Raw genomic sequence first — 14,554 nt, forward strand, 5'->3', positions numbered from 1 at the left:
GCCTAAAACCCAGAAGCTGAAGATTCTAAGTGAAATATCTTGATTTTTCAGAAGCTAGGAATGACTATTTGGTGGACGCAACAGGTCACTGGGGCAAATATGACACCAGGGATGAAATGTTATTGCCTCTGGACAGAACTTTCTCTATGATCTTGACCTACACAGCTTTCTACCATAAGTTTTCAACTATATCACACACATAAAAAATCGTATTTGACCATAAATAACCAAAGCAATCCTGATAAAGAACAAAGCTTCCTGATTTCAAACAATATTACAGAGCTATAGTGATCAAAATAGTATGGTACTGGCAAAAAAGCAGACTCATAGATCAATAGAACAGATCAGAGACCAGAAATAAACCTACATATATACATATGTATATATATGTATACATATATATATATGTATATATATTCGATCAATTTTCAACAAAGGAGCCGAGAATATACAAATGTAGAAAGGGCAGTCTTTTCAATATATAGTGCTGTGAAAATTGGATAGCCATGTGTAAAAGAATGAAACTGGACCCCTGTTTTACACCACATACAAAAATTAACTCAAAATGCATTGAAGACTTGAATGTAGGACCTGAAACCATACAATTCCTAGAAGAAAAATAGGGGGTAAGTTCCTTGGTATTGGTCTTGGCAATGACTTTTAGTCTTTGACACCAAATGGCAACAATAGTAAAAATAAACAAGTGGGACTACATCAAAATAAAAGCTTCTGCACAGCAAAGGGCAAGGTGAGCAAAATGAAAAGGCACCGGTGGGATGGGAGAAAATATGTGCAAACCACATGGCTGTTAAAGGGTTAAAAAATATATAAGGCACTCATAGAACTCAACAGCAAAAAAATCCCAAATAACCCAATCAAAAAATGGACAAAGAATCTGAAAACACATTTTTCTAAGGATGATATACAAACGGCCAACAGGTTCATGGAAAGGTTCTAGACATGACTCATCATCCGAGAAAAATCAAAACCACAATGAGCTAGGACCCCACACCTGTTAGAATGGTTATTATATTAAAATTTAACTTTAAAATGAACTTTATTAAAAACTTACCACGTAATCCTGACTTCTTCCCCCTTTTCAACAGCTCCTTTGCCAGAATGCGGGAACCACTGTATTCCTCCATCTAATGGCTTACAATCATATGCTCCTTAACAGAGGACTTAGTATAATATGAGCACACAATATTTATTAGTAGTATATCAGAATATCTTTCAAATAAAGAATTTTTTTGACTTTTAATCAGAAACCCTGTAGGAGATCTCCGAAGACTTTGATTTTAACGAATAAATGTGTCTTGCCCTATATCCTCTGCGCTTGGGGCTCGTGGATGGAAATCAGGTAGGGTTTCAACACGGATTCTCACTTAAAAGGCAAAGCAACACATTAGAATCTATGTGAGAAGGTCATGCTAGCAGCGCCTCTGTGGGGTGCCTGTACATGGGAGGGAAGGAAGCAGTGAACTTTACCTTTGGAATGCACATTGTGGGCTCGGACAAGCGAGGGTAGGTGTAGGAGTTGTACGAGTGTCCTTGGGGGTGGGTTTTAAATGCACTTGCTCCAAAGGGCATCATCGGTTCCTGCAGCCCCGAGCCTGACCTGGACCTCTGCCGCATGGTGGGCTGAGGGCTGGTCTGATTCAGGTAGGACGACTTGGGCCTCCTGTCATAGTCATCCAGGCTGGGTCCCCACTCGCTTTCACTGAACGCCAGACTCTCCTTGGAGCACCCACCGGTCCCCGCAGTTCTAGCAGGCGTGAATTGGAATGGGTAATCTAGCGGGGAACTGCTCGAGGCTCTCTGGTACTCCCACTTGAGGTCGCTGTATTCACTTGGTTTGCTCAGCGAGTCCAAGTGTGTGTGATAATCAAGGGGAAATCTGGCGAGATCGGATTTCCAAGGCTTCATCTCAGGATAGTGGGCCTCCCCGTGTTTGGTCTTTGTGACATGCCCATTTTGCTTGGCCACATGGCTGCCCTTATAAAATGGATCCAGGTCGTCACCATAGAGACTCTTTTCTCGATACTTCTCGGTCGTGTAGTCAGCAGTGGTGTCAGATTCACTGGAATACTGCGAGAAGGTGATGAAGCCATTTTCTTCCCGATGGCCTGGACCGTGGCTGGAGGCTCCCTGGTCTGGGGTGGGCGGACTCTCCTTCCTTAGGGAGTTGGAGCGAGTCACGGAGATGTTGTCAAAGTCCTCCAGCAGGCCGTTGATGGAGGTTTCCTTGCACGGTTTATTTCCTCTAACGATTGTCTGGGAATAGTAAAGGGAAAGCCATTTAAAGAAAACATTTCATGCTTTCAAATTGATGTTAGAATCCCACCCCTACTCCATCTAATTTAAACCACAGAGGAAAAAAGACCCCAGGAACATCCCCTAAAAAATGATAATTGAAAAAAAAATTGTTGACTGATTTCAATGGTAAAATAAGTCAAATATTATACAATCTTACGTTGCAAATTTTCTTTTACCTATCTCAATAGGTAGGTCAATTTAACATCAAAAAGCCATTTAGAAGACGATATAAGCAATCATTGCCTTATTTACCAGTGAGGGGAAACCTCCCCATCCCTTCCCCTCTTTAAATAATACCCCTGACCCTCTAACAATAAGCTGATTATAATTTTAAGTCTATAACTGGTTAGAAAAAGCATGTTTGTTATTTTTTACATTCATTATTCAGATCTGTAAAACCGGTAAACACCATCCCCTGAGTAGTAACATACCCATAAACAGGCACACATACTTTTTTTACCCTTTTGTGGAAGGCATATGAAAATTGAAGTTGTCAGATTTTATGGAAGAGGAAGGCACTTTCTGAACTCTAAGTAAGGAACAGCATGAAGATTACTTGTGAGGCTTTATTTGTGATCACATGTGATATTGTCAGGAAGCATCTAACGGTAATGCCTGCTAGCAGGCACACGTCCGCACCATCATCGCTGACGTCCGGATGGCTCAGTAATTGACATGGTTGTACTTGAAGCTTAGTGACAAACTGCCAAGCCCCAGTGTTCCCTTTACGAACCTGAATAACACCGGGATACCAGGAACAGAAAGAAATCACAAACCACTTACAAAGCCAGTCAGCTGTGCCTTGACAATGACAAGGTTTGCCACAAAATATGTCGGGGGTGGATCAAAGAACAAAGAACAAAGTGTTGTGACTTCAGACTTCCAGGATTTTGAGAGAAAAATACCTTTGAGCAAGTAGCAAAGGAGTTCAAAATCATCTCAGTAGAACAGAGGATTTCAAACTAGAGGGAAAAGTCAAAAGCTCTCTTAGAGCATACGCTTTATAGATCAGTGCTTCTCAAAGTCTCCATGATGAAAGACAAGGTTTTGGTTTTTTCCATCCAAACCGTCTGGGATGAAGACTTTTGGTCTGTACCCCTTTCCTACTTTTGGTCTGTACCCCTTTCCTCTAAATAAACTTTCAATTCTGGAATGGCTTTAGATTAACAGAGAGGTTGCAAAGAGAATATACAGAGCTCTCATACATACCTTACTGTTTGGCAACTTACACTGCTATTAACTAAACTCTGCAGCTTATGTGAATTTCATTAGCTTTTCCCCTAGTGTTCCAGGGTCCCATCCAGGATATCTCATACTGATGTGTCCTGCCTCCTTAGTCTCTTCTGGTCTGTGATGGTTTCTCAGACTTTCCTTGTTTTTGATGACCTTGCCAGTTTTAAGGAGTAGTGGTCAGGGGCTCTGTAGAATATCCCTCAACTAAGAATGTCTGATGTTTTTCTCATGGTCAAAATGAGGTTATTGGTTCAGGAGGCAGAAAGATCACAGAGTAAGACACCAATTTAATCACATCATATCCAGTGTGCCTATCATCAACATGGCTTATCACTGGTGATGTTGGCCTTGATCACCTGGCCCAGGTAGTGTCCACCAGGTTTCCACAGTATACAGTGACGTTCCCCTTCCTTCCAGGCTTTCCAAACTGTACCCTTGGAAGTAAATCACTCTCCCTCCCTGAGAAGGGGTATCTACATGACGTAATTGTAATTCTTCTACACAGGAGACTTGAATATCCTATTTATTTATTCAATCATTTAGTTGTGTCAGTATATATAGAACCATGGATATGTGTTTTATACTTTGGATTATAATCCTAAACTATGTTTTTGTTTTGTTTTGTTGCTTTTATTGTTCCAGGTTTAGTTATTGAGAGTTCTTTCAGATTGGCTGCTCTGTCCCTTTCACAAGCCCCATCCTCTTATTTTTCGAGCCCTTCCTTACTTTTTGGTGCCACAAGATGCTCAGGGTTCATTGGTCAGTTCCCTGCCCTTGCACTAAAATCAACCATTCCTCCAAGCGGCCTGGCTCCTTTAACGGGGTAAGGATATTAGAAACTAGTACCTGGATGCTGGGTGTGCTCACTGCTACCGGGGCCTCTCAGTCCACAGAGCCAGGCAGTACATGGATACACACTTCCCCGGGTATGCACACACATCTCTAAGTGTATCTGTCCACCTGTAACTATATTAAGCTAAACGTGAATTTGTAGTGTTGTCTCTGAATCTAATCTAGTACCACATGGTTCATTCCAGCTTTCCCTCTTATTTGTGGGTGAAAAACAGTGAAAAACCTGAATCTCCACCTGCCATTCTTTTGGTTATTCAATGCTGGTATACAGATATCACAGTTTCAGAATAATTGCCCCATACCACCATGGAAACACCATTGACAGTTAGAGTACAGTGTTTAGCACATTTTTTTTGGACTTTGGGCTTATAGATTCCATTCAAAGAAAGCCCTGTTTTGGGGTGCCTGCATGGTTCAGATGGTTTGGCATCTGTCTTAGGCTTGGGGCGTGATCTCCAGGCCCTCTCCCTGTGCCTCTGCCCATGCTGGGTACTCTCTCTGTTTCTCTCTCTCAAATGAATAAATAAAATCTTTAAAAACAACAACAACAAAAGAAAGCCCTGTCCTCCAAAGTTACTTATGTAACACCTCCACCCCCCTCAATGACATTATATCACACATGTGTAACAGTTACATTCTTCTACCACAGTTTGTACTCCAGCCTGGGATCCTCTTGATCTCCTGGTTGGCTTAAAAAATTATTCTTTGTGCTGGAAAGTTCTATGGGTATTGACAAATGCGAAGCATCATGTATTCACCATTACAGGGCCATACAAATTAGTTCCACACCTGCCCCCCCTCAGAATCTTCTGGGCTTCTCCTGGTCAGACACTACCTTCTCCCCAAACCTTTGGTATACTGCTGATCTGTTTTCCATCCTTATAGTTCTGCCTTTCCTGAATATCATATGAAGGGAATCACACCGTCTGGAGCCTTTTGGTCTGGCTTCTTAAATTTACTATCATGCATTTAAGGTCAATCCAGGTTCTGTGAATTAATAGCCAATTTCCCCCCATTCTTCTTTAAAAACCACTGAATAGCATTCCAGTATGCGGAGTGTTATGATGGTTTGTGGGGGAGGGATATAAATGGATTGATTGTCCAAGCAGGTGACGTTCTGTGCGAGCATTTGCCAGACAGAAAAGGAACCACCTGTCATGTGTACATTGGGACCTCCTCTCAGAGCGACAGCGTCTACACCCACCCCAACAGATGAACTTGGGAGAAGCAATACCTTGAATAGGGAAGGGTAAGCACAGGGAAGAGGGAAGGAGGAAATGGTCATCTTTTGATGCATTAAGTACGAATGCTAGTGACTCATCCTCAAAACTCCCAAGTCTATCGGAGCAGCTTCCTACTGCACTTCCATTGTAGCGTACCTGTTCCTCATTTCTCCTTCTATTTATTCAGGGTGCTCTTCAAACTGTCTTAGACATAGGTACTGTTTCTGTGGATCTAACAACTGGCCTCCTCTCTTCTTCAATTATGCTTTGTACAATTTTTTTAAAAAAGATTTATTTATTTGAGAGTGAGTGAGCGAGTGTGTGAGGGAGGTGAGGGGCAAGGGGAGAGGGAGAGAGAGAATCCTAAGCAGACTTGGGACTTGATCCCATGACCTGACACCATGACCTCAGCCAAAATCAAGTCAGATGTTCTCCTGACTGAGCTACTCAGGCGCGCCATGTTTTGTACACATTTTTAAGAAAATAGTATTGATTTGTTTATATCACGGTGGCTCAACTAAAAGTCCTTTTAGCCGGCATTCTGGACAGACATTATACTCTTGCACATTCCTGTTCTATCAATAACTGGCACATTATTCAATAAGATGTTCTCAGGAATTCATGGTCTTCCCCAAAAGTAGCTTCCTGGTATTTCTAATCCCAGGCATCCATATTGACTGATGTGCCACATGAATAATGACTATAAGGTATGCCAAGGTCTTTAAGTACCTTCTCAATTATTGGAGCTGCTTGGATAATCCTTTAGCAAAAATTTATCCAGACTTTCTCTGAACTTGACAAATAAGAGTTCACTATATTAAAATTTTTCATGTTCAATGTTATCTTTGGGTCTCTATCCCAGAAAAAAAAATCATTTTTCTAAATTCTATCCATCTTAAACAATATTAATCTTTCTTGTCTGCCTCCACCCTTCCTATCTCTGAATACATGAAATATTCAGCTCGGGACCACAGAATCACTTCCAGCATCTTAATGTTGGAAGGAATCTAGAGATCATCAAGGCCTCCTCCTTCCTTTCCTGAGTAAATCTAAAACTCAGACCTGACTTTGCCCACTGATATGTAACAGACCTGGGATTCAAACCCAAACCCTCTCTCTTCTAGTCTAGTGTTCTCTCTCTCTCTCTCTCTCTCTCTCCCTTCCTCCCTCTCTCAAATCAAAATATAGCTGACACACAATGAATGTTACATTACTTTCAGGTTAGTCTAGCTCTCTTTCTGAGATACTCTTCAGACTCTTTTGAGCTAAACAAAACAGCACCAGTTGGCAATGCAAACGCTCGCTGTGTGGCATCCCAATCCATCAAAAATGGGTCAATGAAGTAAGTATTTTCTATTGTGCACTCCATCCCCTAGTGATGAGTTGCTGAATTTACAGCATATGGGCAATTCTAGGTTCTGGTCTTAATTTCAGCCACATTTGCTATGTGATTTAGTTTCATCCTTTTTTCATTACCTATTCTCCAATTTATAAAAAGGATACTATCACTTGATATCTAGTGATACCCCTCCCAGCCACCTCCAGGAATTGTGGAGACTGACGGAGGGAGGGATTATATAGCAGGCTTGAAACACACCAATGTATGCACTGCCTTCCAGTGGACACGAATTTGTAAATCTGAAATGAGTAAAGAACATTAAATACAACTTGTCAATGAAGGCAAGTTAAAACGTTAAGATTATAGAGTAAAGAAAAGATCAGAGATGAACAAACTAAAAATCCTGGAAAGTTTTCAGGAAGAGGAGAGTTACAAGCTAGGTCCAGGAGGAAATAATAGATGGACTCGGATGGCAAAAAAAAAAAAAAAAAAAAAAAGGTGATTACCAGCTCATCACTTACTCAGTGATGGAGGAACAGAGATGATCAGAGTATGTTAAGATGCCACCATCTTTAGGGTTATGTGGATATTTATGATAACAGAGGAAGGGTCCCCCACTCATATCAAATTAGCATTTCAATCACTTGTCCTGAGGAATTACGATCCAGAGAACCTGTTAGCTCATCTTCAGCAAATTAATAAATGGCTATGATGGGGCTGGGCTATTAGTCTTAGAAATTCACTACCAAGATACAGATATTTAGAAGGAAAAAAAATCCTTCCCTGTGTGATTCTTTTGTGATCAATCAGGGCATTATTGAACACTTCCTTTGAAACTGCTGAGTCCTTTAAATCTTCCTGTTGTCCCACTAAAACTCTTCTAATTTCATTAATGAGCTGAATGTGCAGACTTGAAACTCAGTCACTTTGTTTCTGGGGAATACTGTGAGAAAGGAATTTAGATGTCTTTCTATCATCTATCAATGTATCCATCCAACCACCTATCCATCCATCCACCCATCCATCCATCCATCCATCCATCCATCCATCCATCCATCCAGTAACAGCTAAAGCTGTAACAGAGATCTAGAATATGTCTGTATCCATATTATCTGTATTTTTTAAATGACTAGGTGATAACATAATGAAGTTCTGTTTAGAAGAGTCCTTTTTTCCTCTCATTAATTGTGCTATAAATATCTTATATTTGGAATATGAAAAACCAAACAATCACAAACAACTATTTCACAATTTTGACTCCCAAGTAAGTTCATTTAGATGTTTCTGGGAGATGAGAGGATCACTGTTTGAACACATGAATTAATCTGTGACCTGAGCTGGAGGGTCTGCTGTTTCCATGCACTTACTGATGTATGTTCCGTTTACATGCAAAATTATAGCAGTAAACTCAATAAACAGAATTCTATATATTTGTTCACGTGAAAGGAGAAAAATTAATATTGCTATGAGCTAAATGCTATTTAGAAGAAAAAATAAAGACTCTCACTGAATAAGAAACACTTTTTAAAAACAACGTAGTATTTATTTTCCCTCTTTCGAATCAGGCTCACAGCACTTACCAGCTGTGGGTTTGGTAGGACAGTTACCTAACCTTTTAAAGCCATGGTTTCTAACCCACAAAATGGCAAGGCTCAATTTTTGCCTCATTGGGTTAATGTGATTCAATAATATGTGTAAAACAGTTGGCATGATTTCTGCCATACAGTAAGTACAAAGAAATGGTAGATATTTAACTATTTTGTAAGTTAAAACTTACTTTTAAATTAGGTTGACAGTGATTTAGGGGAAAAAACCTGCAAATAATAGAATAAATCAATCTCAGCTTTATACAATGGAAGAGTTGATGGTTTAGACTTTTAAAAACTATTATTAGTAATGAGATACAAAACACAAATTTCTTGAGTTTAAAGATGTATCTTCAATTAACTACAATTGTTATATATGCCAAATAAATATTGCTTACAGATCTAAAAAAAAATGGAATACTTTCAAGTCATGGTCAGCACTCTACTGGCATCTTTCTTAAAAATGTAATGTCTGAGTCATAAAAATTAACAAAATTAGACTTCCAACTATTTAAATGGAAAGATATGTCCAGAAGAGTAAGATTAATAGAAATACGGTAAAGTATTGACAGTGGTCATCTCTAGCTGGGGAGATTAAGGGTGCTATATATCTTAGACCTGTGCTTCTCAAATCTTAATGTGCATGCAAATCACCTGCAGAGCCCGTTAAAGGGAGATTCTCATTCGATAGGTCTGAGGAGTGGGCTGAGATTCTGCATCTTTTTTTTTATTTTAATGTTTTTTTTTTTTTTTATTATATTATGTTAGTCACCATACAGTACATCCCCGGTTTCCGATGTAAAGTTCGATGATTCATTAGTTGCGTATAACACCCAGTGCACCATGCAATACATGCCCTCCTTACTACCCATCACCAGCCTATCCCATTCCCCCACCCCCTCCCCTCTGAAGCCCTCAGTTTGTTTCTCAGAGTCCATAGTCTCTCATGTTTCATTCCCCCTTCTGATTACCCCCCCTTTCTTTATCCCTTCCTTCCCCTACTGATCTTCCTAGTTCTTATGTTCCATAGATGAGAGAAACCATATGATAGTTGTCTTTCTCTGCTTGACTTATTTCACTTAGCATTATCTCCTCCAGTGCCGTCCATGTTGCAAGAAAAGTTGAGAACTCGTTCTTTCTGATAGCTGAGTAATATTCCATCGTATATATGGACCACAACTTCTTAATCCAGTCATCTGTTGAAGGGCATCTCGGCTCCTTCCACAATGTAGCTATTGTGGACAAAGCTGCTATGAACATTGGGGTGCATATGGCCCTTCTCTTCACTATGTCTGTATCTTTGGGCTAAGTACCCAGTAGTGCAATGGCTGGGTCTTAGGGTAGCTCAATTGATTCTGCATCTTGAATGAGCTCCTAGGCAGTGAGAACGCTGCTGCTCTGCTCTTCACACTGTGTACTCAATGGGGTTAGTGTATTTTCCAGATTTTCCACAACCAGGGTACTTTCATAATAAAAAACATTAGACTGGCGTATACTTCTCAGTTTAATAGGATTCAGGATTTTATATATGTGTGTGTATATATATATAGTATTAAATACATATTTTATTAAGTATATAGCATAGTCTTAAATATATTTTATCTCTAGATAACATGATATATGCATATACATGTATATAGAGTATTACATATATACATACTGTGTTAAAATTATTTGATGTTACAGTTGGCTGCCAGGAGCTACACTTTGCAACATTTTCCCGTTCCCTATAAAGGTGAAATATTTCTAATGTTTAACCAAAATGAATACTTCAACAGATTTCACTATTTTGGCACACCTGCTTCTACAGTATCATGATCTTAGTATGAAGCTATAAATCTTAGCGTTATTGATGAATAAAACCTGAGTGCCACGGAAGTGAAGGTGTGGTTGCGGATATTTGAAAATTTCAGAAGAAAATTTTATCTATAGCAAAAACAAAAACCAAAAAACCCCAAAAACCAAAACAACAACAACAACAACAACAACAACAACAAAGAAAACCCCCAAGATAATGTTACCGGCTATATAAGGCCTGGTCTTTCCTTGGATCGCCTTTTTAGCATTTGGAGATATTTACAGATGGTATAAATGTATCACTTTTAAAGGAAGCACATGCTTTTCTCTCTTTCCGTGAAAACTACTAAATCAGTGTTGACAAGCAGGGGCTTGCAAAATGTAAATATCTATGAAAAATAATTTGTTGACCTGCTTAAAAGGAAGAGAAGAAAAGAAGGGTTAAAGACCCTTATTTAATCAGGAAGATCCAACCGAGGTGGTAGTTGTTTCCCTGACACAGGTTTCACTTTAAGGAATCATAAACAGCAAAGCAATGATCATGAAATCCAAACACGCAGAATTTTACAACATGGTTTAACCAGGCTTCAAAATATAAGAATCACTATTTACGGCTGTCGGTGTCTGATGTTTATGAAAGCAAGATTGTGCAGTTTTAGAGATCAATAATATAATAACAAGAGTATCGGTGAATTTCATGCTGCGGAAGAGCCAGGCCTTAAAAATCAATGCAACCCAATCTATTTGAGCTTGACACCCTGATTCTCATTGTCTTTCCATTGTGCCTGGCCCAGCTCAGCGTCTGCTGTCTTGGTGACAGCGGCCATATTTCATGGTGCTCCTTCCTCAGGCTGCCGGCCAGTGATAAGCTATAATGGATCTATCCGTAAGCACAGCTGTCTCCCCTTGTTCTGAGGAAGAGATGAAAAAGGGCCTCTCCTCTCACAAACTGTATTAACCTTGACAACAATGAAGTGTGTAATTAACAGGCTTGCCCTAATAAGACCTTGCATTTCTTTTTAAAAAACAGTGTCTTCTACCCTCTTCGAGAACGTATTCTATTTTGTCGTTCTGGGTAAACACTTCTCCGGAGGTCAATAAGCTAAATATTCCCATGACTCAAGTACAAACCAGGAATCTCTCAGAAAGTATCTACTTTCAACAACTTATCTGAATTCTCACCCTGTTTGCAGAGAACCAGTTCCCTTGTTTTATTAAGGAATGTGGCTGGAAACAGCTGTGTACATGACAACAGACAGACAGATCTGAAATACTTGAATCCTTATGGCAAGAAATGCTAATTCTCAGCTGTATTTCCTAACACCAGAAGACCTCGGATCTTCTGTTTTCTTTCAGCTTTCTACATACATCATTTTGGTAACCACAGGGGGTGGGGCTAATAGGGTGAATAGCTGGAATCGCATATTCCTGGAAAATAGGAGAATCAGGACAGGATATCTCCAAGTGGCACCAGTGGAGAGGACTTCTAGTCATTAAGATCTTCTCAGGAAATATGTAATGATCATACAGAATCCAAATAAGCCAATTCCTTCACTAAAACTAGTGTTATGTTTAGCACAAATTATAATAAGCTACAATATGTCTAAGAACAATTTTGTGAATTTAGTAAAAAGCAAGATTCCTCATGAACTGGAAAATGGCCTGTTTGCCATTTTTCCTGCCTCTTTAAACACAGGGAATCGGACACATTTAGTGGCCAGTTCCATACAAGGATAATCCTTAAAGGTGACTTTCTGTTTATCATTAATCTGGCAAAGCAAATGTAGTTTATAGCCCTGGTTCTTGCTGCTTATAATGTGAGGCAGTTGGGCTGAAGTTAACGGAAGTCAGTTTGACCAGGGGTAATGGTCAGAAGTGTTTCATAGATGTGTTTAAAGTTGGTTTGTGACTATGAGTATTCTAGTTGGGAACTTTATTATTATTGGCTTGGTGTTTTCTGCTTCAGGGTCTAGGTAGCAATAAGGTCTAAGGAAGTATCTCTGTTTATTAATTTGTTCATTTACTGAAACAAAAACTCATTTCTAAGGGCAGGGAGTACTTGGAGATGAGACAAGAGTCCACCATCTATTTCTTAACGTGGGTAGTATGTATAAGAATTTAAAATTACTCTTTAAACTTCTCATGTGCTATATTCATACCTGAGCCTGTGTTCCTCAAAAGCAGAGCTGAGGCAAAGGCTTGCACGTGAGTAGTCTACTTTGGCAAATGAGGTTAGGAACAGTAAGGGAACACAGAGAAGGAAGTCAATTCAAGGGTGTGTTATCAAGGTGGTTATCTGTGGACAACTGGGGCTCGGTTCTCCCGAGGAGTTGTGCAGCCTGTCTCAGAACTGACCACTCAAAGAAATGAAGATGGAAGGATTCATCAACCTGTTACCATCTTCTTGTCAGAATGGCTGAGGGGACTCCCACGTGCGCCCCACAAGGTGGCAGTGAAGAAACCGCCATGTTGGATAGCAAAGGTAAGTGGTGCAACGGAGGGGAAGAGCAGGTTGCCTCAGCAATGGTCGGTGGGAAAAAAGCTGGCCTAAAAGATGTGAGATGGGACACAAGAGGTATGCAGCACACTGTTTTTAGACATAGATTTCACAATAAAAAAAATTAAAAATGAAGACAGGTTTCCCTTCTCACAAACCCATGGGCATGGATATCAGTATGCTTGACTGATGTAGCAGATACCCTAGCTGGCCACCAGGATGTGTACTCCCCTTCCATTATGTAAAGGTATTGCTGCAAAGCTGTTCCCAGCCAGGACCACGTTTCCCAGAACCCTTTGCATCTAGACAGACCATGGGACCAATTCGCACTCACAGAATGAGAGTTCACAGAATGAGAGCAGGATGTGATATGTATCCCCTCCAGGCCAAAGCTACAAAGAAATGCCTTTTCTTCTCTTTATTCTCCTGTCTGCCAGCTGAATGGAGAAGACCTGGCAGGCTCCTCTTTGTGGCGAGGGGATGCCGGAGCCACGTGGTAGAATGTGCATTGCCGAATGCCCACATGGGTTACCATGCTCTGGTTAGGAAAATCCACATTGGATATTGAGACATAAACTTCTATTTTGTTGAGCTTATTTACTAACATGTAAGGGTTAATAAGTTACAGAAGCTAGAATTACCTTAACTAATATAATAATAATGATTATAGCGAGTCCAGAATTAGAAAGCAGACCAGGAAGAGAGGCAGGGACAGACTTGATATTAGTGTTCCTATCATGTGTGCCCAGGCTGACTCTCTATAACTGGCATTGGTCATGAAGGACAGGGCATCCACACCAGCTCCAGGGATACCAAGGGAAGCAATGTGAATTATGAACCTTAAGCTCACTTTCCAAGATAAATTCACATACAAGCCTTTGTCTCAGGTCTACTTTTGAGGAGCCCAGTCTAAGATGCGACTATAGCACATGGAAAGGTTAGGGAATTTTACATCAGAATTTAATATAGAAGAAATGACACTGAACACCTGAAGCCTGAGACAGAGCACTGAGACCTGTGACTAGAAGTGCTTATCTCAGCTTGATTTTAGGGTATCAGTAAGAGGGGGACCACATCTGAACAAACGTTTTATTTTTCAGTATTTCAGGATGCGATATAAACTCACGCAGGGGAGAAGAAGGCACATTCATTACAGCATATCACACAGGCCAACCTTAGAGATTGATATCAGTCTCTGTGATGGATTGCTTCTGAAATGGGCACAAGTATCCCCCCCTTCTATGCAATGCGGACTTACAGTCTTTCAGACCAGGAGGTGGTAAAGTCGGAGTTCCCACCCTTGAATCTGACATGGCCATATGGCTGGCTTAGACAAAAAGAGAGTGGAAAGAAGTGACATTATACCAATTCTTAGGCGGGGCTGTGAGAAGCCTTGTCAGCTGCTGCCCTCTCTGTCCCCATCCTCTCCTGGGTGAACAAGCTTGGACTGGCCTGTTGGAAGATCAGAGATGAGCCATCCTGGATCAGCCAGCCCCAATTCAATTCATCCAGATGCCGCTTTCCTCCACGCTGCCCCAAGCAGGGAGATGCAGAAGAGGAGGCATGAAAGCTCGGAGCTGGGCTCATTTATACCAGGGCAGGTGAACCAGACTGCCAGGGGAGTAAAGGCTTGTGTGTCTACGGGTAGGGATGGTAAACCTTAATGTGGCCAGAGAACAAGGCATTTATATGAGTAGAAATTCTTTAGAGA

The 14,554-nt window shown here is 40.5% G+C and overlaps 1 protein-coding gene across 1 annotated transcript in view; it reads right to left on the minus strand.

Moving 5' to 3' along the window:
* The window catches only part of PAK5 (p21 (RAC1) activated kinase 5), a 278,955-nt gene that overhangs the window by 40,391 nt on the left and 224,010 nt on the right, over positions 1-14,554 (minus strand). The window contains exon 4 of the mRNA XM_045808933.2: positions 1,489-2,274. Coding sequence (XP_045664889.1) covers positions 1,489-2,274 — 786 coding nt within the window. The remainder of the gene's footprint in view (positions 1-1,488; positions 2,275-14,554) is intronic.

Source organism: Ursus americanus, chromosome 22 (assembly GCF_024610735.1).
Source record: "Ursus americanus isolate L20-20 chromosome 22, mUrsAme1.1.p, whole genome shotgun sequence".
In the NCBI taxonomy this organism is placed as follows: Eukaryota; Metazoa; Chordata; class Mammalia; order Carnivora; family Ursidae; genus Ursus; species Ursus americanus.